Source organism: Amblyomma mixtum, chromosome 3 (assembly GCF_055824585.1).
Source record: "Amblyomma mixtum isolate Tamu chromosome 3, ASM5582458v1, whole genome shotgun sequence".
Lineage (NCBI taxonomy): Eukaryota > Metazoa > Arthropoda > Arachnida > Ixodida > Ixodidae > Amblyomma > Amblyomma mixtum.
In genome coordinates this window covers 89,023,597-89,047,639 of record NC_143014.1, presented here as the reverse complement: position 1 = coordinate 89,047,639, position 24,043 = coordinate 89,023,597, and the positions used below count along the sequence as shown (strand labels likewise).

Here is a 24,043-nt window from a genome sequence, read left to right as displayed (position 1 = left end):
TTTAAGGGACGCATGTTCTTGGAAAAAAAAAAAAAGTTAATTGTAGCTCTGCCGCGCAAACCATGTCGCGTGGCATTGTTACTAGCAGACGGAGCACGCACGTACCTTCATACCTTGACACATTGCATGCTACTGGATTCTGTGACTACGCCGAAATAAAATTTGCCCGACCACTCCCGTCCCGCAATATTTCGATCGACATGGTACGTTGCTAGAAGAGCCAGTGTCTTCTTGTCATTGCGCAAATAACCTCTTTGAAGTAGAATTCAACTATTTCATTTTAGTACCCTGATGCAAAGATACGTGTTTGCACATAGCCGAAAAACTTACATGCCACGCTGTTCCGGGGATTTGTTTTGCCACAGAAATTGCAGGTACAAGCCCAGCAGAACACGCAAGCAAGGTCGTCCCCGTTTCATTATTACGGGCTCTGAAAGAGGTGGTGGACGACGGACATACACGTCTCAGCAGGGCAATGGTCGTTCCTCTAAACACAACTCTTATAGGATTTAATATTTTTGTCTGCCAAGAAACGAGCAACATAAATATAATTCAACAATGATGCACGGTGATTTCAAAGTGCGCGCCTGTTTGCAATTGTTGACGTTGTCATCAGGAGAGGGCGCCAGGGATAATGGGGGTTCTCTTAGCAGATAAAGTTGTCCGAGGGTTAGGATTTCTAACAAATGCAAGCCGTCCTCATACCCACGTGTCTCACTCACGGCTAGCATTCCGCCTGTCGGCCCTGTTCACTCGGCGCTCAATTTCGGCTGGTATGGATCTCGTGGAGAAGGCAAAGGAAGCCGCTGCCCAGAGAGCAGTCGACAACCACGTCAAGGTGAACGGCCGCTCTACGCTGCACTTTGCTGAAGTGGCGAAGTTTGTTTCACGAAGTGATTTTGGTAATTAACGCGCAAAGTGTTTCTGAGTGTCTTTGACGTGATTTGTGGCTAACTACTGCATCCATATCATTGCACGGTGTCTATCTTTTGTCGCGTAAATGTGTGAAACGTTCGCTGAATGACAACTACAGGGCATAGTCAGAAGTTAATTCGGCGCGAACATCTTATTTTGTGTGTGTTTTAGAATGTGCTACCATGTAGTGTACCGTCATGTTTATTGCTTGAAATTTCCGCTGGCCGTTGTTCGGGTTCAGTGCACCCGAGATTGAGACGCGCCATTGAAAACTGATAGTGATTTATCGGATGCTCAAGTGGCTTCAGAACTAGCAAAGACGCCAAGTGGCATGTTTTTTTATGATTAGAGTACGTTCCTCTTTAGTTTCATAGTTTGCCTTGGAACTTGCGAAAATCCAGCCAGTCAGATGGCGTAATCCGTCGTTTACAGGGGAATATGGATGCATGGATTTCTTCCTTGCTAGCGTGACGAGTATCTATTTCGCCGAAACGTTGTTTTGCGGTTGTCGATTTTGGCTGCGCGCATGTAGTCGCTGCTGATTGATTCATTTGGGTAGTCGGGGAAAAAGACAAGGAAGCGAACTGAATACTTATGTTTACTGAGGTAAACAACAACAACAACAGAACACAATACTCCATGTAACATGCAATGAACGTAGAATCGTTGTATGTGACATGAAGAGACTCAAACCTCGATATGCTGGAGTTGGCTGTTATCCAGTGCACGTCTTGTGTATGTGCCCGTCATCATTTCAGCGTCTGTTCCACTTAGAATTCTTGGATTTGTAGAGCATACGAACACAATGCGCTGTTGCAGCATTCGGGGGCATATTTAGTTTCATTCGTTAGTTTGCAGCTATGAGTCAGCAAGATTGTTTCTATGTTTACTGCTGAAATATGCATAATGTTGCTTGTGCTTGGAGCTGATCTTATGCGGATTTGCACTTTGCAGAATAACTACATTGTGGGCATTGGAAGTGGAAGTACTGTAGTCTACGCTGTTGAGCATCTGGGTATGAAAAAATTTACTTTTTTGGTTCCTTCGTGCACTCACAGTTTAATGCAAAGATTTATTTTGGACTGAAGCAATTTAATTGCTTACTGCTGCTTCCAGGCAACCAGGTGTCTAGACCTTTGCCTAGGGTTTACCTGGCCATTACTGAATGAAAAATCACTGCATTATTAATAACTTGGTTGTGCCTAAATTGTGAATGAATCAGCAAAGAAAAAAATGGACACTGGGCACTCTGTCCATTTTGTGCAACTAGCACGAGTTCTAAAAACGAGAGAGTGGTTGTTCTGAAGAAAACTGTGCAAGCGGTGGTTCTTGCTTCAACTGAGATGCATGTTGCATTTGTAGCAACAGAAAACTATTTTGCCCTGTTGCATAGGCAGCACAACATTTTTTGGAACAGTTTGTTCTTGTTCACTTCAGACTGTCATTAACTGTTGTCTCTGTCCTTATACTCGCTGATTCTGCTAATATCCAATAATAATCATTAATGGAGTCCTTTCGAGAGTGCTACTGCTGCTGTTATGTAAGTTGTCTTTTTAAAAGTCTCAACTCCACAAGCCTAGGATATCGAAGCAGAACAAGAGCAGAAACTTTGGAAAAATGAAAAAAAAAAAAAAGCTGCAGGCCTTAATGTATGTTCAAAGGCTTTGAATGCCAATTGGTGATTAATTAACCCTTTCAGACACCATTTATTATTTTGATTGAATGACTGAAAATAAATATTTTTTAGCTCAAATATCGTATCTAGGCCTCAAAAATTCCAAATTGTTAGTTTTCCAATGGAAGTCACCTGTGATTATTTTTTTTGCATCCACTTACAAAATTTCTTAGAAACTGTCATAATACCTGGAAACTGTAATATTAAAACACCAAGATTTTTGAAATCAACGCTTTAGGGATAGTGGCATAATTTTGCACTTCGAAGGTGCATATACGGCAGAATTCCAGAAAAAAAATAGACATTAGTACTAATCTGTCAGCAAGAAAACGATGGTAGATGTGTTACCAAGCTCACTGTTTTTTTAATATATTTTGATGCGTGAGCTATTTGGCATAAGAAAGCACCCATTTACAAGGTGAAGAATTCTGGATTTGCCTTAAAACAACGAAATTAGTGCTGGCACATTTACGATGAAATTATTGCTAGCAAGGTGGACATTCTAGAAAAAGCTGCGAGTTTGCAACAAAACGTGTAGTTACGCCAAATAGTGTTTTTCAGAATATTTTGTGGCAGCTTACTTGTAAGGCCTTAACTGTGTACGAACTTTACAGTTGCAATTGGAAGTTTGCATGCTCTTCTAAACTGACTTGACTGCACTATTTTTCTGTTTAGATGTAGTTTACATGCCGAATGGGCACTTAGTAGTGGAAAAGCTTTGCTATGTCAACTATTAATGAATAGAATAAAAGTTCTTTCTCATTTTCATGTTCATGATTCATGCATTTTGCTCGCATCTTTGTGCCTTTAGTTTTCTTTTCCTCACATGTGAAATTCTTTCCTAAATCAGCTCGCAGGGTAAAAGAACACGGATGGAAGATATCTTGTGTTCCTACGTCATTCCAAGTGAGTAGTACATAATTTAAGGTTTCCTAATTAGATTTCTAAGTGTGGAGCTTGCAGTGCAGGGAATTGCAAGTTTACAATATTTATGCTCTCTAAGTATCTTGTCTCTATGACTTGTCTCTGTGAGTTATCTTTAGTCGCACTTGATTCTACGATGCAAATAGTGTTATCTTTAGAGGAACCATTTTTACACTGTAGCGCTTATGTACTTATCTCGAGGCTTATTAAATTGGCCCGCGTGACTTATCTGCAGGCATCAGTTTTAATGCTGTATTCTTGAATGTGCACTTCCTGAGAGCTTTACTTGGGCACAGTGTGCATCTTTTCATAGGCGAGTGCCTATGGAGTGCAGTGATCAAGTACAAAAAGTTTTGATCGCAATTTTTTTTTTAGCATCTGATTAAATGCTGTATTGTTAGGTGCTCATTCTTACTTGTAATGAACAGTAGATGTAGTTCTTTGTGGCATAATAACCCTTTAATGGCCAAATTATGAAGGAATCAAGGTAAATATTCCTAATTCCTATACTATGTGAGCTAATGCCTTGACATTGAAAAACTAACATCGTAAACTTGTTAGCGCTGCAGTAATTCAGAAAATAAATTTGTTGCTAGTTAACAACACTGGGCGTTCAGTTAGTCATTTTGCACAGCTGGCGCAAGTTCTAAAGACCATATCTGGGGGCTGTATTCTTGGTGCATACCATACAAAAAGTGAATTTACTTGTGAAAAATAGTTGGCAGAAGCGTTTTTAGAGTTTTTCTAGCTTATAATAACTCCACTTTCAGTGAAAGTAGCGCTCTTCTCATTAGAATGTGGTAATGTATTGATGCTGGCCAACCTCAATTTGTCCTCAGTGTCCCTTTAAGAGTTCGAATGGTGCGTTGATCTAGTGGCTATAGGTTGCATGCTACATCTGGAGGCATAAACAGAAGCTTAGCAGTCCACAAGGGTAGGGGAGAGTCTCGGAGAATGCGCGGAACAACAGTCAAGCAGTAGGAGGATATACCTTTTGTTTACTCCAAACTCGAAGTCCCATATGAAGAAAAATTCGTGAAACATTGTCCACACATTTGGCGAGCTGTTGTACTAGTGCAGAATAAGGGGCGGGACCCTGTCCCTGTCATCATAATTGCAGCATGTCAAGAGAATGAATCTTTATTTACTGTTTTTTTTCTTCAATGTATACATTTTTTACTTTGGAAGTTGTAGGTCTTGTTGGCCAGCTGTTTAGAAAACACAAGCACTTTGTCACAGTTAAACACATCTTCAGAGTCAAAGCTTTTTAAGATGGCAGGAAGGCCAGCATTTTTATGTTGAGCAATTGCATCGTCCACTGCCTTATTTTCACCGCCTTCTGTGGACCTGCTGTGGGGTCTCAATGGCTCCTAATCCCAGGGTCATGAGTTCGATCCTGGCTGCAGCAGCCACGTTTCGGTGGAAGTGAAATGCAGAAGCGCTTGTGTGCTGTGCAATGTCAGTGCATGTTAAAGAACTCCAGGCGGTCTAAATTAATCTGAAGCCTTCCATTACAGCGTCCTTCGTATCCAATACGTCGCTTCAGGACGTTAAAACCCGCAGTTCATAACTGACGACATTTTGCATGGAACGCAATCCTGTTGCGCTCTTCAAACAATCAAACCGAATGTTAGCAGCGAAACCATCATGTCTAAGTCTCAAAGCAAACTCTAGCACCTTGTTCTTGATAAGCGAACCTAATACTGAAATGCTTGGTGTGCAACTTCGAATGGAGCCACTTTACAAGCAACGATGTCTTCAAGTGTGTGCTCTTAGCTTCTGTCTCTTCAGACTACTTTCATCCGTGATTCTAACTTTGTCTTTTTACTTCTGTTTATCTTTAGTACACGTAACTGTTTCGAAAACACTAAGCATTTTCCCAGTTTTCTTGTGTTTCCTGTTGGTGTTAACTTTGTGAAGTGGCTTTTGCTTTTCTGATGGCGTCAGCGGCTCTCAGTTTCTGTGCGGAGTTGAATGCAGCAAACAAAGCTAACTCTGACAACTGCAAAAGATCACTTGCAGAGCACCACATTATAAACTAGAGAAAATGAAGCTGACACTTGTGTGGCAGCTTCAACGCCTAGTTTTGTGCTTAGTTTTGCCTTTTGTAATTTCAATTTCAGTTTTCTTGCTTTACTGCAGTTTCTCTGGTTTTGAAGCTGGATATAATAAAGACTCATGCGCTGTTCACTGTATTTATGGTTTTATTAAAGCTGTACGTACTGCATAAGGAAAAAAAAAATTACGTATGACATCAAAGTAAGGGCCATAGTTTTTGCTTTACTGTATCCATATCTTCACTCTACACAATGTCATTATATCAATATTGCTGTATAATAAAGGTTCAACCGGGGTGGTTAGCTTAATTTTTTCTTGTTACTGATGGCTTGAATTTGTGTTCAGCGTGCTACATACCAACTTCTTGTGTTTTAGGCAAAAGAATTGATCCGGAAACATGGTCTTGTGATGACAGATTTGGAAGAAAGCCCTGAAGTAAGTTCACACCAAGAGTGTTATGGAGTTTGTTTGTCTGGTTTTGTGGCAGAGCCTATTATGAAGGTTGTAAGCCTTTGAGGGTCACTTTACAAGTAATTTCCCCAATTTTTTTCTCGTTGATAACTACAGTAAGTACAAACAGCTTGACAACACCTTTTTGTAGGCATATTGACAGCTACTACATCTGTCTTCTGATGTAGTGCCCATTAATGGCTGTGCATTTTTACCTATAACTTACGGTTGTGATGTGTTCAGAACTTGCATTTTTTTTTTTTTCAGGGTTCTCAGAAATTCAGAGGAATGAATCCTTTTGTCTGTGCAAAATCGTGCAAATTGTTTTACGTGCTTGGGGATGTGTCTTGATCCCTTGTTGTGGCTACGAATCTAGATGGTACTGCATGAACTGCCACATTGACTTGTGGTGACACAGTGTTTTATCAGCAATGATGATGCTATCCAGCAGACCATCACCATTAGTTGTGTATTGGCTCATTGGAGCCTGGCAAGCTTGGACACAGTATTTTTTCTGTTCCTTGTGAGCGTACAAGGCTTGCACAGATGTTGCAGTAATGCAGAGTTGCCAATATTGTTGCAAATGCATTGAAGCTGATGTCCAGATTCATACTGAGTTCTCTTGCCATGACTGGCCGATTTATGTTTCGTTCACTATGTCTAAAGCACACAGCATGCCTGACAGAGGCTGCAACACTTAAAGCAACTATACCCCGCAATGTACCTGCCGTGGTGGCTTGGTGGTTATGGCACTCAGCTGCTGACCTGAAAGATGCTGTCTTGATCCCAGCCGCGGCAGTCGCATTTCGATGGAGGCAAAGTGCAGACAGTACACTAATACATTGCTGTGCCCGGCAGCACTAAAACATTTTGACCCCTTCTTTAATGCCAGCTGCCCGCTCTGTAGAGCTGTTCCTTCTGACACCAATCACATGGTGTGGCCTACCCCTCCAACCCGGCTATTTCCCCCAACCGCAACCCAACCCGGGAGGACAGGGAGGCGATCCTCTTCGGCTGCCACGACTTACAGGCCCAACAAGCCTTAGTTGGGCGCGCCTGGGCGGCGGCCACCGCCACTGGGGTCCCCAACTAGGGACCTCCACCTAGTGCCTGTAAGGATCTGTCCCTGACAGGCTGATCCAAACATACCTCCTGTCCCTTCCTAATAAATGTCTTCACCACCACCACACGAAAGACGCGGGTTCGATCCCGGCCGTGGTGGTTGAATTTCAGTGGAGGTGAAATTCTAGAGGCCCGTGTACTGTGCGATGTCAGTGCACATTAAAGAACCCCAGGTGGTCGAAATTTCCGGAGCCCTTCAATACGGCGTCCTTCATAGCCTGAGTCGCTTGAGACTTCAAACTCCCATAAACCATGTACCGCACAATGCAGGGAACAAAAAGCAGCAATTACAATACAGCCAATAAGCTTCTTTACCTTTCCACAAAATCAATCCAGCAGCACACACTTCTTGCATTACAACATAAAGGGAAATCTAATACCTGTGCTACACGGGTACCTTCGAATGACATCTGAGTCGAATGGCATTAGGACTTGACGGACTCCCGCGATGCTACACAACACTTTCCAAACGCATTCGAAAGCTTCAGCTTGCTTTCAGTGTACAACGACGTCGACTACGGCGGTCACTGCGGGCACACTAGTCTGACAGCGACGCTATTGCTGTCAACAGCAGCATGTGATTGTATTGAACTATTGAGTTCTCTACAATATTGTTGTAGGACAAGTTTTTTAGGCCAACGACACCGACGAATCCGATCGGCGGTGGCCTTCATGTCCTCGGCAGGTCGGCGGCTGAGCAAAAACACGTATGCTGATGAGGCGACGGTGTGAATATATTCGCGCTTCTGCATTATCCATATTGAAAATAAACGAAACGAACGGCTACATCACTTGTGCACACTTGAACACTCACTAGCGATCAGCGCTTGCCAAATTAGTTTTATTCGACGACTCCCTTCCTTTCCGTAACGACTAGACCTAGTCAGTCTGCAGGGCTGGCCTGTGATTGTGGCTGTTGGGAAGAGCGAATTCACAAGTTCCAGAGAATGGAAATGGTCAACGAGTGTAGTTTTGACAACAGTGATCTGAAATCAACTATTGATTACATCACAGGCCGCGCACACGAACGGGAAGTGTCAGTGTGAACCAGACTGCCGAACAGTACTCCACGGCCAGTAGTAGTTGTCGCTGTCGCTAGCTTGTGGATAAAAAGTTGGGTCGTTTCAGTTAACGCGAACGCTCACCAAACATACTTCCAGATAAAGTAGTTTAAAATAAAGTACGGGTCACGTCGGAGGAAGCCAGGACAGTTAGCGAGAAATGCTGTTCCTATGCGATATCAACAACCCGGCTGTCAAGGGTTTTCAGGCGAGATATCGCATCAGCACTTCCCACATATTGTTGCACTGCGTAAACAAGCACAGGTACAACCGGTACAAAAGAAAAGAGATTATTTAATAGAACTGAAGTGCAGATTGCATTTTATGTCATGAAAACGAGCACTAGCTGTTCGTATGCAGCGATGTAAACAACAGTGTGAATGCAGTTGGTGCAGTCGTCCTCATCTGCGCACTCCTGGGGAAATGTCATGCTCATGCGGTAAATTTTCGTTGGTGTACTATTATCTTCAAGCACTCACTTATACAGAACACGAGCAAAAACAGCAGGAAAAGTGAGCAGCGGGTATCGAAGTGAATGGCCACAGAGCCAAAAGCAGTTGCGTAGCTGTGGGTGGAGTGAAGCGACAGCGGCGGCAATGGCTATTGATCGATTCAGGCTATATTTATGCTTCGAAGGCATTCCAAAATCTGGAATATCTCCACGGAGCTCTGTCCGGAGCTCGGTCGACTCGAATGTCATCTGAACTGAATGCCATTCAAAAACTTCGTGTAGCAGCATAAATTCGGCAGTCAAGTCGAATGACATTTGGTTCGAAGGCATTTGAAACGCCCGTGTAGCAGGGGTATAAAGAAGGTGAAATACGGGTAACTGTTAAAAACGATTAAAAAGATCTGTAGCTTTTCTGCTTTTTAAACTCGGTTGCAGTGTATTGGATCTTTTTCTATGCTACTAATCATCTCATTTAGTCAACAACATATCTGAAAGGTGAAATTCTGGGAACCGTAATTTATTTTTATTATAAATTGTTCTTAATAAATTACGGTTATACTATATATCTTTTAGATTAAAGATGTGTTCAACCATTGTTGGCACCTCTGACTTCTGATAAATTATCATTCCACTGAGGATTACTGTGTTTGTGTGCACAATGACCGCACTTCTTTTTCAAAAAATTGTCAAAATTTGGGGGATGCATTCATTACGCAGGGTAAAAAATTTAAGCGGTAAAAGCCAGACAGAAAATAGGCTGCATGAATAAATATTTTATCTGATACGGCTCACCTTCAGTGTAATACAAAACACACTGACCAGCCTAAGAGCACTTGCTGTTGGGCTAGTTGGTTTTGGTTCATATTTGAATAGGTTTTAGGCACAAAAAACAGACGAGACACATAGGAAGGTAACAGGACGAAGCGCCATGCCTAAAACCTATTCAAATATGGACACTCTCCAGCCCGGTTTCCGGGCTTGAGAACATAGTCCATAACTTTTGTCTTAAACCAGCACTTATAACTCATGTAGCAGGTCCATGATGCTATGTAAAGAGAGCAGAAGTAGAAGTCGCTCTAGCAAAATCTGCAGCGTTCAGCACGAAGACCAACCGCAACAAGTTGCTATTGCTATTACCCTTGTTGCAGCAGGCCGAATAGAGAAACCGTTGTGACTAGCCGTGGTTTCTATTCGTTCTCAGATTCCTCACTCAACGTTTTTATTGGCTGTTCATCCTGGAGGGTGAGGTGTAGTTGTTCCGGTGGTCACAAAAAGGCACCTGCTAGCATGCACTACCATCAGGAGTGGGCTGTGTGTAAAAGGAATTTGGTATGATTATTACATGAGGGAAAAAAAGAGCACTTTTTAACAGCCAAAGTTAGGGGTGCATTTAGTATGTGAGCATGTTCATTACGTGAGTAAACATGGTACATGTTACTGTACATTGGTGCAAGAGGAAGTCTAGCAGTGTGAAAGCTGTACATGGCTATTTTGGATGCATCTCATGGTTTTGCTTGGGCCAGTGTAGTTTTCCTTGTGTCAATGTCAGGCCCGATTTTCTTGAATGTTTATTTTGGGTTTTGCTTTCAGCTGAATGTGGCAATTGACGGTGCTGATGAAATTGATGCAAAGCTGACACTGATTAAAGGAGGTGGCGGATGCCTCACTCAGGAGAAGATTATTGCATCTTGTGCGAAGGAATTTGTGGTGGTGGCTGACTATAGGTGAGGAAGGTTTATATTTGAGTCTAATAACCGTCTCAATCTTTTCATAGCCATTTGTCTTTTGGACTTCAAGGATAGTTGTCTCTGCCTTAGAGGTTTCATTGTTTCAGGAATAAATTTGTTTCACTTAAATTTCACCTGTTGTTCGGATGAGTTCTTTTATTATTTTGGAGTCATTTGTTCATGCCTAAGTTTGAGTTCAGAATAGCAGCTGCTGGCACGAAGTCTGGACACAAAAATATATGGGAGAACCTATGCCCCTTTGCATTTATTTCACTATTTTGTGGCTGATTTTTTGTATTGGTGGTACTAGGTTAGGTCTTGCAAGATTTAGTACTAATTTCAGTTTTTTGGTGCATTGTCAATCAGTGCCAACTACAAGTGACTGCTGCTCAAAGGAAGACTTAGTAGCTATCAAGCTGGAAGGAATATAGGTTAATAGAGAAGCTTTGAATAGTTTTGAAAGTTGCAAAATGGAGCAGCGTAGTTCATGCTTGGCCACTGTGTTGACAAGCATTTTCTGTTCAGCAACTTCACTTTTTCATAGAACACCAATGATGCAAATGATGCAATGATACAAATCAGTGAAAGCGTGTGTAGCGCTGCAGTCATAAAGACTGGAGACATTTTTGTTGGAGTTTCTCGCTGCTGTCCGTGCCATAGTACTTGCATTTTTACGGTGTGCTTGTCGTAACTTATTTTATGCACCATGAAGAATTCCTATACCTGCTTTTTGACGTCGCAGTGTGGTTGATTACACTCCAGAAAAGGGTTCACCACTTGTCAAGCGCCAGTGCAACTAACTGTCAAAAACACTGGTTTTGGCAATTGGTTACCTGGGCTTGGTAATATCAGAAGTTTAAACCACATTTTAAGAAACTCTGTTTACACTGTTGAACCTTCATAGTTTCTGTGTTGTGATTTGTGATAGCAACTGCATAAGAAGTATATTTAAAAAAAAAATGAAGCTAAGTGTGTAATTTATTTTGGCATTCCTTTAACAATGAAGGTGGTGCCTAGCTATAAGAAATATCTTAGCCCCAGTTCTTGCAAAATATTAATTTGGTCCAAATGACTCGTATGTGACTTTGGACTTGCTACACAAATTTCAGAGTATAGAAGTGGAATTTGACATATTCTTTTTTACCTTTCGACGAGTATATAGAGAGGCCTTAAGGGGCGGAGACATCAAATTTTTCATTGTGTGTTGTTTTTGAGTGACATGTAAGACATAGTAATTTATAACTGAATTTATTCTCTCGCATAGTTTCAGTTTCAGCAGTTGAACATTGAGTGTGACATCACATGTACAGGTCCCTCAATATGTAAGGGAAGAAAATCTGAGCATTCAATAATGATTACTGCATAATTATATGAGACAAGCACACTTTTTGTTTTCTAACTAGTTTTCCTCTTGGCATATAATATTAAAAAGTAATTCTCAACTTTAGTTGAGAAACAGAAAAATTCTTCTTGTGCAGACCGATTGTTCTCTTTCATATTGGAGGGACCTGTATGTTTGGGATCGTGTGAGGCATACAGGTACTGCATTATAAAACCCTTTTAGTCATTTGTTGTCATTGCGACTTCTGGGACAGGCTACTAGCATAAGAGTTGGAGGGAATTAGAATAACAAAATAGCAATTATATTGCAGCCCTTCTATGCCTCACATGATCTCAAACCTACTTGTGACATCGCAGCAGCTGTTTGGCTGCTGAAACTGAAATCGAAATGCATGGAAGAAAAAATTCAATTTAAAATTGTTTACTTGGCATAGGCTAATTCTACCAAAGAAAGAGAACAGAATGAAAAATTTGGTGTGTCTACCCGTTTAAGAAGTTGGAATGTGCATATGGTGATATTTTTAGGCTCTGCACATGATGTGCACAGTTTTCTCTCTCTTTTTTTTTTTTTTTGAGGGAGGAATTGAGTTTTGAGACGAAATAACTGGTAGCTTGGGTGTTCTGTGTAACTTGTTGACATAACTGTTATATATGTTACTGTTATAACATAAGTGTTACATGTGAATTGCTAGTACATTTAAGCAAAAAATGAGCCTTTGAAGCCTCTTTCAGCTTGTTATTTTACTCAAGCACATTTGCTCTCATAATGACTTGTTTCCACTGTTGCTAGTGTGGATAATTCAGGAACCCTCAGCTGTGTGTTTGGTAGAATAAGAGTGGCTTTGAATTAGAAGTGGCAAGCACTAGAAGTTTCATGTGCATGGCAAGCAATCAGGAATACAGCAAGCGGGGTACAATTCCATGCATGTTTGCACCTCATTCGTGAACAGGCTACTACACTTCACCCAGTGGTAATCGTTTTCTGACTTTTGCATGGTGTGTTGATAACAGCCTGCTCTCTTTCTCTTCTGCATTTTAATTCTTTCTGTTTGAATTTGCACAACACACAAGTGCTGGCTGTCCATTCACAAAGAGCCAGTGAACCGCTCCTTTCATTTTCAGCGCACTGTAGCATTGCTGTGAGAAAAGTTTATATCTACCACATCCATTGTTATCTTCCTGCAGGAAGGACTCCTCTACACTTGGTGAAAACTGGAAGAAGGGCATTCCTGTTGAAGTGATACCTATGTCCTATGTCCCTGTGCAAAGAAAAATTGAAAAACTGCTTGGACATAAGGCAGAGTTACGGCAGGCAGCTAAGAAATGTGTAAGAAAATTCTGGCAAATTTGTAAAAAATGCTCTTAGTATATTCTGCTAAAACAGACCACTGCTGTCAGGGCAGAGTTACTTTGGGGACTGGTGTGTATAAGCTGGAGCCTTATCAAAGAAGGGCAAGTGTATCCCAATATCAGCACCTTAATCCATATCATATATAAATTGATCTGCCAGTACTGTGCGCTGCTGAGCGACTAACCCCATCTAGGAGGTGCAGCTGAGAAGGCATAATGGTTTGAGGGGTAGGTGTCAGATAGGGAGAAAAGGATGGGAGTAGCATGTACGAATGTACACCACAACTCCAGCTTCATCAGACACACAGACTTAGTTTGCTGCGTGCTGTTCTACTAGAGAAAGTTGGTGCAAAGGTTTAGAGTATAGGCACCTAATTTTGGTGGCATGTTTTATTATCTGCAATGAGGCAGAATGCACTACTATGCATGAATCACCATGTGGTATTCGCCTAAGACCAGTAAATAATTTATAATCTAATTTTTCTGTCATGCTGTTTCGGTTTATGTTGCAACAGCCAAACGATAACTGTGACATCAGAGTGTGGTTATGCGTCTCGGGAGGCATGGAAAAACTTCAATATAATTGCTATATTGCTATATTGCTATTGCTGTAATTGCTATTGCTATTTGATATACAGTGCTGAAGCCAGCCTTCCTCAAGAACCGGAATGACAGTGAATGTAGAAGCAGCTATTATATTGCAGTTCTTTTCATGCCTCACGTGACCTCTAACCACACTTTGATGTCACAGTCATCGGTCGGCTGCTGGAACAGAGACCGAAACAGCACGAAAACGAAATTTGATTGTCAATTATTTAGCGGTCGTAGGAGAATACCAGGTGGTAATCCATGTATAATAATGCCTTACGTATCATTACAAAAAAGAAAACAGGCGCCCAAAAGTTAGGTGTCTATACTCCTCTAAAGTCGTGAACGCTTTATGAAATATGCAATTGAACACAGATGTTTATGAAGTTGCAACCAATTAAAATAAACCATTGGCATTGTTGAACTGGAGCAGGACTTCTTTGAGCAACTGTCCTCCATAGTTTGAAAGAGATGCCTGCAAATTACTCAAACTGAAGAATTTCCTTATAGTCTGAACTTAGCCCCTGTAACTACCAACTACACTTGCTTGTGCTAACAAATGCTCACCTTGGCTAGCAGCAGTTCATAACAAAACAATGTCAGTCACACGTGCCTCTTGTACAGCACTGCGAAAGAAGTTTGTGCTGCAGACAGTGATGTCAGCAGAAAATTTTTTTGGGTGGCGCTCAGATCAAATGGCTGATAGTGGGTTATACAGATGGGGCATCACTGGAAAAGAAACAAACACAAAACTAGAAAAATAAAAGCAAGAAGGCTCTCTGGTGCAAGGCAGAGCAAGCAGGCACTTGGAGGACTTTCCTTTTTGCACCTTTCTGAGAAAACTAGGGGTCCGGCTTACTAGCTGTGTGATTGTGCGAAAGCAGGAGCTAACAGAGAGAGCAGTGCAGAGATGTCCCATCCCTAACAAATGGGAATTTCACTAATGCTTCACTACAAAAGGATGAAAGATATTTCATTAACACCTCTTTTTGGGATAGTTGGTGCATACTTGAATTAGTTAAAAAATAGCGCAAACCATGCACACCACAAGAAAGGAACTAGGACGAGACACAAGCGCTCAGTTGTGAGTTAGCGCTTGTGTCTTGTCCTCGTTCCTTTCTTGTGGTGTGCATGGTCTTGCGTTATTTTTTCACTAATTCAAAAGGGTGAAAGTGATGGCCACTCTCTGCTTCCAAACAGTGTGACGTCAGGGGTCATCTTGAGCATGCCAGAAATATGACTTGGTCGGCAGAAGTGTCCTTTCCAATTGGGTCTCTCTACAGAGTCGAACACCATAAAGCTTTCTGATCTTGAACATTTGTTGCTTGAGATTGAGCATTGGGGATGCTTTGGGAAAAATCACCATCTGGTCCACTAAATGCCATGATTGCGGTCTGATTTGTTCGGAGCTTGTGGAAAGCAGGGAAAGCTACCGGCTTGTTCTCAGAAATTGTGGGTAAACACAAGTATGCACTGCAAAAGTGCTATGCTTGCCAGTAATGAAGTGCACGCCACAAATTCTGTCAGGTCTTTATGGCTGTCGTTTTGCTCTTTGTATGGCTTGTAAATTCAGTTTTCACCCTTTTTATTATTCGAAATGCTGGCAGAACTTAGGTTGCTGCTTAATTCTGCGTACATTTGTGCATTTCACTGTGCAACAATGTGGCAGCACCATGAAAAGTGCAGCTGTCGCTAAACAAGGTCCATGCAGCCTGCATCCAAATTTTTTCTGCAACCAAGCCATACCATGTCAGTCGCATGTGCACCAATACGTTGGCCCAGATCACGTAGGCCAACAAAGATTTCCAGGTTCTGAGACCGGTTTGGTTTCTTCTGCAGCTGAAAGTTTTAAGCATGGTGGTCCATTGCTGCACCCGGTAACTTGGCATAGCCTGAGTATGTGTGAAACACAGCATTTCGAATCCTTATTCAGTTTCTTCGTCGAGGTGCGACTGTGGGCGAGGTGCAGCTTTGCTTTTAAACACACATAGTTGACTGCCAGCTCACTGAACTTAAACTGCGAATCTAGGAAGAGGGAAGGGTCCCGAGGGAGCGATTAATATTTCGCAGTGTCTGCTGAATGTGCCGTGACTGAAGCAGCAGCCTTGTGCATGGATTTGGCTTGGTCTCCATCACAATAGTTCCGTCAAAGTCCATCCTGTGGTCACATGCCTCGCAGTGCTCGGCCACTACACTTCGCTCACTTCGACATCAGTCAGTTCATCTTTTTCGTGAAATAATTTGTTTCCTCAACGTACAGTCAAGCCCACTTATAACAATGTTCAAGTGCCATGTAAATACCATTGTTATAACCAATAATTGTTATAACAGGGTTGTGCCGAAAAAAAGAAAAGATGACAAACTTCAGAGCATTTTATTGACAGTAAATTTCCGGAGGGGATTGACTGTTCTAATGCCTGTAAAAGCTCGTTAATTCGAACTTCAGGGAACCGGAACAATGTTCACCGTTTACCGATGACCAAAGCACCGCCATCACTGTGCCAACGGGCGCTTCGCGCACCTCCACGTCACAGGAATGAAGCCGTTTTCCGGAAGTGATTCTTATGGGAAATTCAAGAAACATGCAGAACTAAGGGTGTGGTGACAGCTGACAAGAGAAAGACCGCGCTGGCTGCATGCATGCGCACTGCACCGTCTGATTGGGGGTATGCATGGCACGCGTAACCAGTGCAGCAATGCAGCAGCTCTCCTGACGCGATGACACCTGGCTCTTTTGCTTTCGTGGCATTGCTGCGCCAGCTTAGTGCATTGGTCGGCCCCACACGTGCGCGCTTTTGTGTTATAAGTATGGTTTTGCTGGTGTGGTTGTAGCATTTCCTTCTTTTTTTTTCTATAATGGTTGACACTCAATTACCAGATTTAATTGTTATAACCAATGATGTGCCTTGACAGCATTGCTATAAGCAGTTTATTTTACCATAGAACACATGGCAAAGCTGATGGTGCCATGATTGACCATTGTTATATCCGATATATTGTTATAACCAGTATTGTTATAAGTGGACTTGACTGTACAATGGCAGGCACCCGGAGCAGTGTATTTTGTATGCAACGACTTGGGTCTTTCCTTTAGAATGGTGGTCTGGTCTTTCGGGCAGGGCAGGAGGTGTCCGATGGTGGTAATCAGCTTGCGCACCCCTTGCTTTCCATGAATACGAAATGAGGTATTGCTGACACCATTTATGCATAGAATGCATATGCGTCTTTCCTGCTGGTGTATGCTTGGGCTAGGCATAGTATTGTTTTGGTTTCAGATGATACTTGGTATGAACGAATGGTGGTATTTTTTTCATTGAAGGTCACTGAAAAAGTAGTCGCTGTAATCATTTTTACAACACCGTGGAAAGCTGCAGTCTGCACCCAATGTAGTGCCTGTTTTCCAGTCCTCAGTATGTTGTCACGACCTATTCACCAATTGCAGGCAGTGGCACAACCTACGGTGTACCCCACAGTGCCGGCTCTATATTTCTGCTAAGAGAGACAATTAGCACCTGTTTTTGCTCAATTTAGGTTCAGTATTCGAGTTCGCAGCATGAAAAACTGTAGTGCGCCACTGCTATCCAGATTTTCATAAAAAGTGCCTCAGTGTCTCTTTACTGTATACAATGAATAACCAGACACAGATTGGGGGAAGACTGTTTTGATGCCTATAAGAAGGGAGGAGAGGGGAGAAGGGGGACTGAAGAAAAAAAAAGCAAAAATGTTTCCAAAGAGGGCGAGCCTACAGGATCTGTCACATGGTTAATCGGCTAATGGGAACCTGTGCTGAAGTTTGTCATATCGATTGCAGCACCATAACACTCAGCCTAGCGAGAGGACTAACCAGTTTTTGGTGCACTCGTAGTGCTTTTCCATGCTGCCTTCATGTGCTTATTGGCATGAGCTTCCGCACTCTGTCAAAGCCGCACGAGAGAAGCTAGGCAGTGAATACTATCAGCCAAGCGCGGGCATCTAATCGTTCAGAATGTACTCTCGCATTTGGTGCTGCCTGCCCAAGGGGCTGACAGCAGCAGTTTTTATTCGCCGAATGGAACAGCTGCAGTGCCACATGGGCAGCGCAGGTTCACCTATAAGGCTGGTGGTGCAGCCATTCTGCTTGGAGTTCTGCAAATTGAGCATGACTTTTTTCTCTTTTTGTTTTGTTCTTCTTCTATAATGCAGATGTCACTTGCAGTGGGTAGAAGTGCAATAACTAATAAACCATTGAAGATACTAGAAAGCTCTTTCTGTTTGAAAACAGTGCAATGTTGGGAGGCGTTGCCTGGTGGGCAAAAACTCCCATTTTTGCCTCTGCACATGTTGTTGTGCGCTTCCCCTGTGACTTTCGTGTCGTGATTAGAGCCATCTCGGTATGTGTTACATACGGCTGTTATGCCATGCTATCAGCAGCCAAATATTTTGCCCACCACACCAGCTACAGCTGGTAGGAGGACCTAGGTCAGGAGAAATCCATCAACCAGAATCGATTTTGCTTTTTGTGCTGCTGAGTCTTGCCTGGCCAGGCAAATTAGTACTATTGAAGATGTATACCTTCAGGAATTTTTGTGGCTCATGCATTCGGGCATCCGATAAGGCGAGTAGGGCAAGGGCACTTTGTTGCGCTGTGGCGACGGGCATGGCCGCAGGCATCATTTCTCTGGGTACCACTCTCTCTGCCTTCCTTTTTTAAATTTCTTGTTTGCTTTCAAAATTTATCTCAAGGGTGTTTTACTCTTTTTCCGCCTTCCAGGTTTTTAGAATTATGAGCCTTGCTATTTCTTCCTTGACACCTACGGCTATGTTAGTCAACCTACCAATATAATCTGCTTTCCTTTGAGCAGCCATTAGTAAGCACCTTAGCATCAGTTCTGTTTCAGATGGGGTGGGAGGCTCAAACCCCAAGTGGTTTCGCCACTGACTGTAGGCATAGGCCATAAAAAATAAAAGATTCTAAATATAGGAAAATGGGCATTTCTGCATAGCTTCTGCATGCAGCAATGGTTTTTTTTTTAATTACTGCATTAGCATTTAGGTTGTCATCACACAAAAATTTCCGGCTTCACCGTCGCGAAATCCCTTGATTAGTCGAGAGGGTTGTGACATGAGCACCACGTGACCATCAGTGGACCAATCATAGGCCACCGCCAAATTTGAAAATCTGAAGACTCCCAGAATTTGGAAGTTGGCCCACCCCCAAAAATTGCAAAGGACCCTCAAAATTTTGGAAGTAGGCCCACTCCAGATTATGTATTAAACTGGATTAATGGGTGGATTGAGGGGGATTATGGGTCAGGTTAGTATAACCTCGTGTGAATTTCTTTGGAGGAGAAATTCTAGAGGCCCGTGTACTGTGCGATGTCAGTGCACATTAAAGAACCCCAGGTGGTCGAAATTTCCGGAGCCCTCCTCTACGGCGTCTGTCATAGTCTTAGTCACTTTGGGACGTTAAAACCCATAAACCAAACCAAACCATAATCTAATGGAAGTTACTGGAGCGTTCTAGAAGGTGATGACTCATGCATACCTTATAAGGGCAGTGGGATTGGTTCCAACGGGAGTTTTAGCAGGAAAATTGCGAGAGCATTACGCACTCATTGTGGACACCATAGCTGGCAGCCTAAATGCTATTGCATTTTCTTCTTTAAGAATGTGTTTAAGAAGGCATCCAAGCTTTTTTTAATATGAATACTCGAATGAAGTTGCATGGTTAAGAGTGTCACTGTTGACATTGCGCTGGCATATTTGCCATCAAAGAGCCTAAATGGCAGTCTTTTTATGGTAGGCCTCTAAGAAAGGTGTGGCGGCGAGTACAGCAGTGCAATCTTGGCAACATGCCCTCACTTCTCTTTGAGAGCATTAGAAGTACCGCATGGAGGTTTTCTTACTGCTGTACTTATGTTGATGCCTGGCACAGATGTGAATCGGGGCATACAAGATGGATCTTTTACATTAACTTGCCTTCTCTGCTACCAGTTGACAGGTTGTTAACATCCCGGTGCGAAAATTATGATCAAGAAATTGCACCAATCCCTGAACTAACTGGCAGCGCAAGCGGCAAAGCCTCAAAGCCTTCAAGTTTGAAGAAACGTGTGATCTATTTTGAGCTCACTCGGTCATAGTAACCATACTCACGTAAAACGTCATCAGTGGCATCACTTGGGAACTGGGTTTGCGAGTGTTCACGCAGTTTTGAGCTTAAACCACATTTTCTAGCAGCCTGCTGCAGCATTTTCTTCACATGAACTTAGACTGCGTGCACAAGCATGAGGTTGTCTACTAGGAGGAAGTAGCAAAAGTGGTGCTGATAACATGAAGCCAGTGCTTGTTCATGGTGTAGAAATGGAAGCCCTGTTCGTGTATTTTGGTTGGTGGTCCGGAGCAGAGCCCTGAATTCACAAAGTAGCACAAAATCCATCTTGGCCAATAAGAACTTGGGCTATGAATCCAAATTACCCATTGTAGCAAAAGTTTGGGGAGCAAAAAAATGTTGATCCGAATCGCTGATTGGAATATGCCGTTAAACAACAGTGGTGAAGCGGCATTTGTGACAAATGAAGTGCATGCTGGCTTATGATGTGCATGAAATTTGTGGGTGATTTTACTCTGCATATCAAACTATACATTGTATGTGTTTTAGTTACAGTTGACTTTTTTCTTTGCCACTGCCAAACATGTAGGTCAGATGTTTAGGGGAATCCCCTAAGGTGGAGTAGATTTGTAATAAGGGAGTAATTACTCATTGACATCCACCTGAGCGCAGCCATACGGCTACAAAGGAAAGCTATACAGCTTTTTCAGCTGTATAGCTGTATAGAAAGCTGTATAGCTTTCCTTTGTAGCCGTATGGCTGCGCTCGGGTGGATGTCAATGAGTAATTACTCCCTTATTACAAATCTACTCCACCTTGGGGGATTCCCCTAAACATTTGACCAACACAGTTCCCACTTCGAGTTATTGATCAATTCACTCTCGTCCTACCATAAGCTTGCCGTCCTGGTTAGCTCAATTGGTAGAGCGACTGCTCCGGTGTAGCGGTGGTCCTGGGTTCGAACCCCGGACCAGGACGAATTTTTCTTTAACTACGAAGTTTCTGAGAAAGCTGTACAGCTTTCCTTTGTAGCCGTATGGCTGTGCTCGGGTGGATGTCAATGAGTAATTACTCCCTTATTGCCAAACATGTAGTGCACCATTATTGTGCAGTTATTGATGTGTACAAATGGTTTTTCTTTTTTTATTTTGTGTAAACAAGTGCATTGGCTTGTACGCTTGTTTACCACTTGGTCATTGTGGTCAAGGTTTCAGTTCTTTATTTGAATTCTTCCTTTTCCCTGTTTGAATTCAAGGGACCAGTTGTAACTGACAACGGAAATTTCATACTTGACTGCAAGTTCACACCACAGAAAGATTGGTCAGCTGTTAACACTGCCCTGAAAATGATTCCTGGTGAGTAGGCATTGCTATACAATTTGTGCAGGTTATTTGTCTTTCGTTTAAAACAACTATGGTAACCTGTAAAGTTGCAAACACAATTGAACTTTATTATATCTCATTCAGAATTAAAAAAAAGAAGAAAAAGCCTTCATCTGTGGCATAAATGTAATTCTTGCTTCATTGTATCAGGGTTCGGCTTAGTATTGTTGTCCAATTATATGCATGACGTGCTTTAATTGTAGTGAGGAATATATTGTCTGTGACTGGCAGGGAACTTGTGGCAGCCTATTTTATTCTGCTGTTTTTTTTTTTCAGTTATAAACAACATTCACCTTAGTGCTTGAACTGGCCCTTCTTTTTAAATTTTTTGTATAACCTGGTCATCTGAAGCCTTGCACTGTATGTGTTTTTACTGACCTTTTTCTGGATTACTGACATACTGCCGATAAGTTGCTGTTGTAGCTGTTTTAAGCCTTCCTGTGTGGCAAGTTAACATGCAATAATGTTCTATACCTGCCGAATGCAAGGTAGAAACCTGATAGCTTCACTAGCTACATTTATTATGTCTTTTACTGCTCCATCCTCGTCAGTCATTGAAGACATAACTGTTATCCATTGTGTTGGATACTACTTTTGGATAGCCTATCTCTGACATTTATGTGATTTTTATTTTGTGATGGCATCTTTGAAAGGGTACTTCTAGGACTTTCTAAAAGTTTGGCTGGACTTGAATATTTTTAACTGAATACAGCACATTTATTCTTTCTTTCAGGTGTTGTGGAAACAGGTCTTTTTGTTGGAATGGCTCACAAGGCATACTATGGCCTGAATGATGGCTCAGTGAATGAGAAGAAAGCTGTATGAGCGAGTGGTTCCTATGTTTACTCTATTTTTTTGTTCATATACAAAACAAAATAATGTACAATACTTGAACTATGTTTTAAACTGACTTCAGCGGTGCAAACCTATATTGGCCGGCTAGTCAGCATATATGAAGAATTTGTAGTTGCTGTTATTTGCAAGTTAGCAGGTGGCGAAAGCCATGCATCATTTTTTATGTTCTGCAATGTAGAATAAATGCGGGTTTTTCTATTTTGGCATTGCACTTCTTCCTCTTGACCGTGATCATTATTAGCAGAGCTCACTGCAGGACAGACATCTCTCAATAGTGCCCAACTATTCCTGTTTTCTGCTTACCATGGCCATCCTGTCCCAGCAAATTTCCCAAGCTTTGAATTCTTTGCAATTCTCTGCTACCTGTAGTAATGCTTCCTTAGCATCCACTGTGTGGCATAACAGACCACCAGTCATCTGTTCTGCACATTATACATCCTGAAGTTGCCGCAAAAGTTTTCAGAACACAAAAATTGCAACAAAGTATAATCCCTAGGCAATATAAGCATGCAGCCATAAACTGAAGCCTTGCACTTCTCTGCTTGACACGCACAGCGTACCTCACAATGTCTGGCTGTGCCTTTAGGCTGCGAGGAAATTAAAGGTTTTCGTGATTTCGCCGTTCCGAAAACTTGTGAGCACTTGCACGTTTTGGCTTCTTAGTTTCAGCGAGAATATCCTCAATGTGTTTTTGTTCTCTAATCTATGCTTCTGTGTCTTTATCTGTTAATGCTCTACCTACCATTTCCCTTGTCATGGTTCATAGTGCTGTTCGTAACCTTATTTCAAGTGGTTTTGTAATCCTCTGAATTCGGACACCATTATGTGAATACTGGTGGTATTCAATAATTATACACTTCTCTTTTCGTGGATAGCAATAAGCAGCTGTTCATAATTTGAGAGAGAAGAGAAAGGCCTGCCATGACAGCACAGTGACTGACTTTCAGCTGCTGATTCCAGGGTAGCGGGATCGAATCCTGGTTGCGATGGCCGGATTTTGGTGGAGACGAAATGCAAAAGCGCCCATGTGCTGTGCGATGTCAGCACATGCTAAAGGATAGATGAAATCACTGATTCCGACCGTGGACAGAGCACCATGTGACCCGATGTCACTGGCTTTGCCTCGTCCGTGCACGACGCAGGTTTCGCTAGCAAGGAACGGTCATGCAGGTTCCGCACTGTCGCCTAAGCTGCAGTCTTCTGCGCTTTCAAAAGTGCAACTCTTGAGGGTGTGCCTGCATCCCCTAGGAGGCTCCCTGAATAACCTCAATTACTGGCATTTTCGCTTATTTCCTCTCTCACTTGGATGGGGGTGCTTTTATGCGATTAGGTAAATTGGTATGGCCGGCGTGGTTTCGTTGTGTCCCTATTTCCTTTGTTTTGTGGTTTTATGGGGGTTTAACATCCCAGAGCGACTCAGGCTATGAGCGAGGCCGTAATGAAGGCCTCCAGAAATTTTGGCCACCTAGGGTTCTTTAACATGCACTGATATCGCGCAGCACACGGGCCTCTAGAATTTTGCCACCATTGAAATTCGACCGCCGTGTCCAGGATCGAACCCACGTCTTTTGGGTCAGCAGCTTGAAAGACGTGGGTTCGATCCTGGCCGCGCGGGTCAAATTTCATTTCCTTTGTGCTGGTACAGTTGCGGGGGGCGTCATTTCCCTCGCTCTTGGAAGGGAAGTTGAAGTAAGTCAAGGGGGAGTGTGGAAAGCAACGAGAGGCAGACGGCGTGGGAGGGAGAGGCTTACCACAACTGGTTTTCCCATCTGTCTTTGCCGTCGTCGTACTGCACGCTCTGACAAAAAAGGCCAAGGCCAACTCAGAAGTTTCTTTTGTCTGCACAGGAATATGATATGTTGCTGAAAAAAAAAAAATTCACCTGTCTAAAATATTTGCAAAAAAAAAGTTAGAACCGTTTTCTGAATAAGCACCGAAAAAACTCGAATGGGTTTCCAAAAAGTAACAGCCGAAAACTCTCTATGCATACTGGATAACTTGAGAGTAAGAGCCAAATGCACTCCAGGTCATTGTCATTCTTCTGCTAATTGCTCTC

At 42.5% G+C, this 24,043-nt stretch overlaps 1 protein-coding gene across 2 annotated transcripts; it reads left to right on the top strand.

Annotated features, from left to right (window-relative positions):
* The first annotated feature begins 634 nt into the window (after positions 1-634).
* Positions 635-22,193, top strand: Rpi (Ribose-5-phosphate isomerase). Of its 2 annotated transcripts, none has more exons than XM_089580053.1 (8): positions 635-838; positions 1,870-1,930; positions 3,441-3,496; positions 5,948-6,007; positions 10,247-10,380; positions 12,910-13,051; positions 21,006-21,105; positions 21,866-22,193. In XM_089580053.1, the coding sequence occupies exons 1-8, from the start codon at positions 635-637 to the stop codon at positions 21,955-21,957; spliced, it is 849 nt and encodes a 282-aa protein (XP_089436179.1). In that variant the 3' UTR covers positions 21,958-22,193. The 2 variants fall into 2 exon arrangements, with proteins under 2 accessions (XP_089436179.1, XP_089436181.1); XM_089580055.1 differs by lacking the exon at positions 21,866-22,193 and adding an exon at positions 21,409-21,698.
* Positions 22,194-24,043: the final 1,850 nt, after the last annotated feature.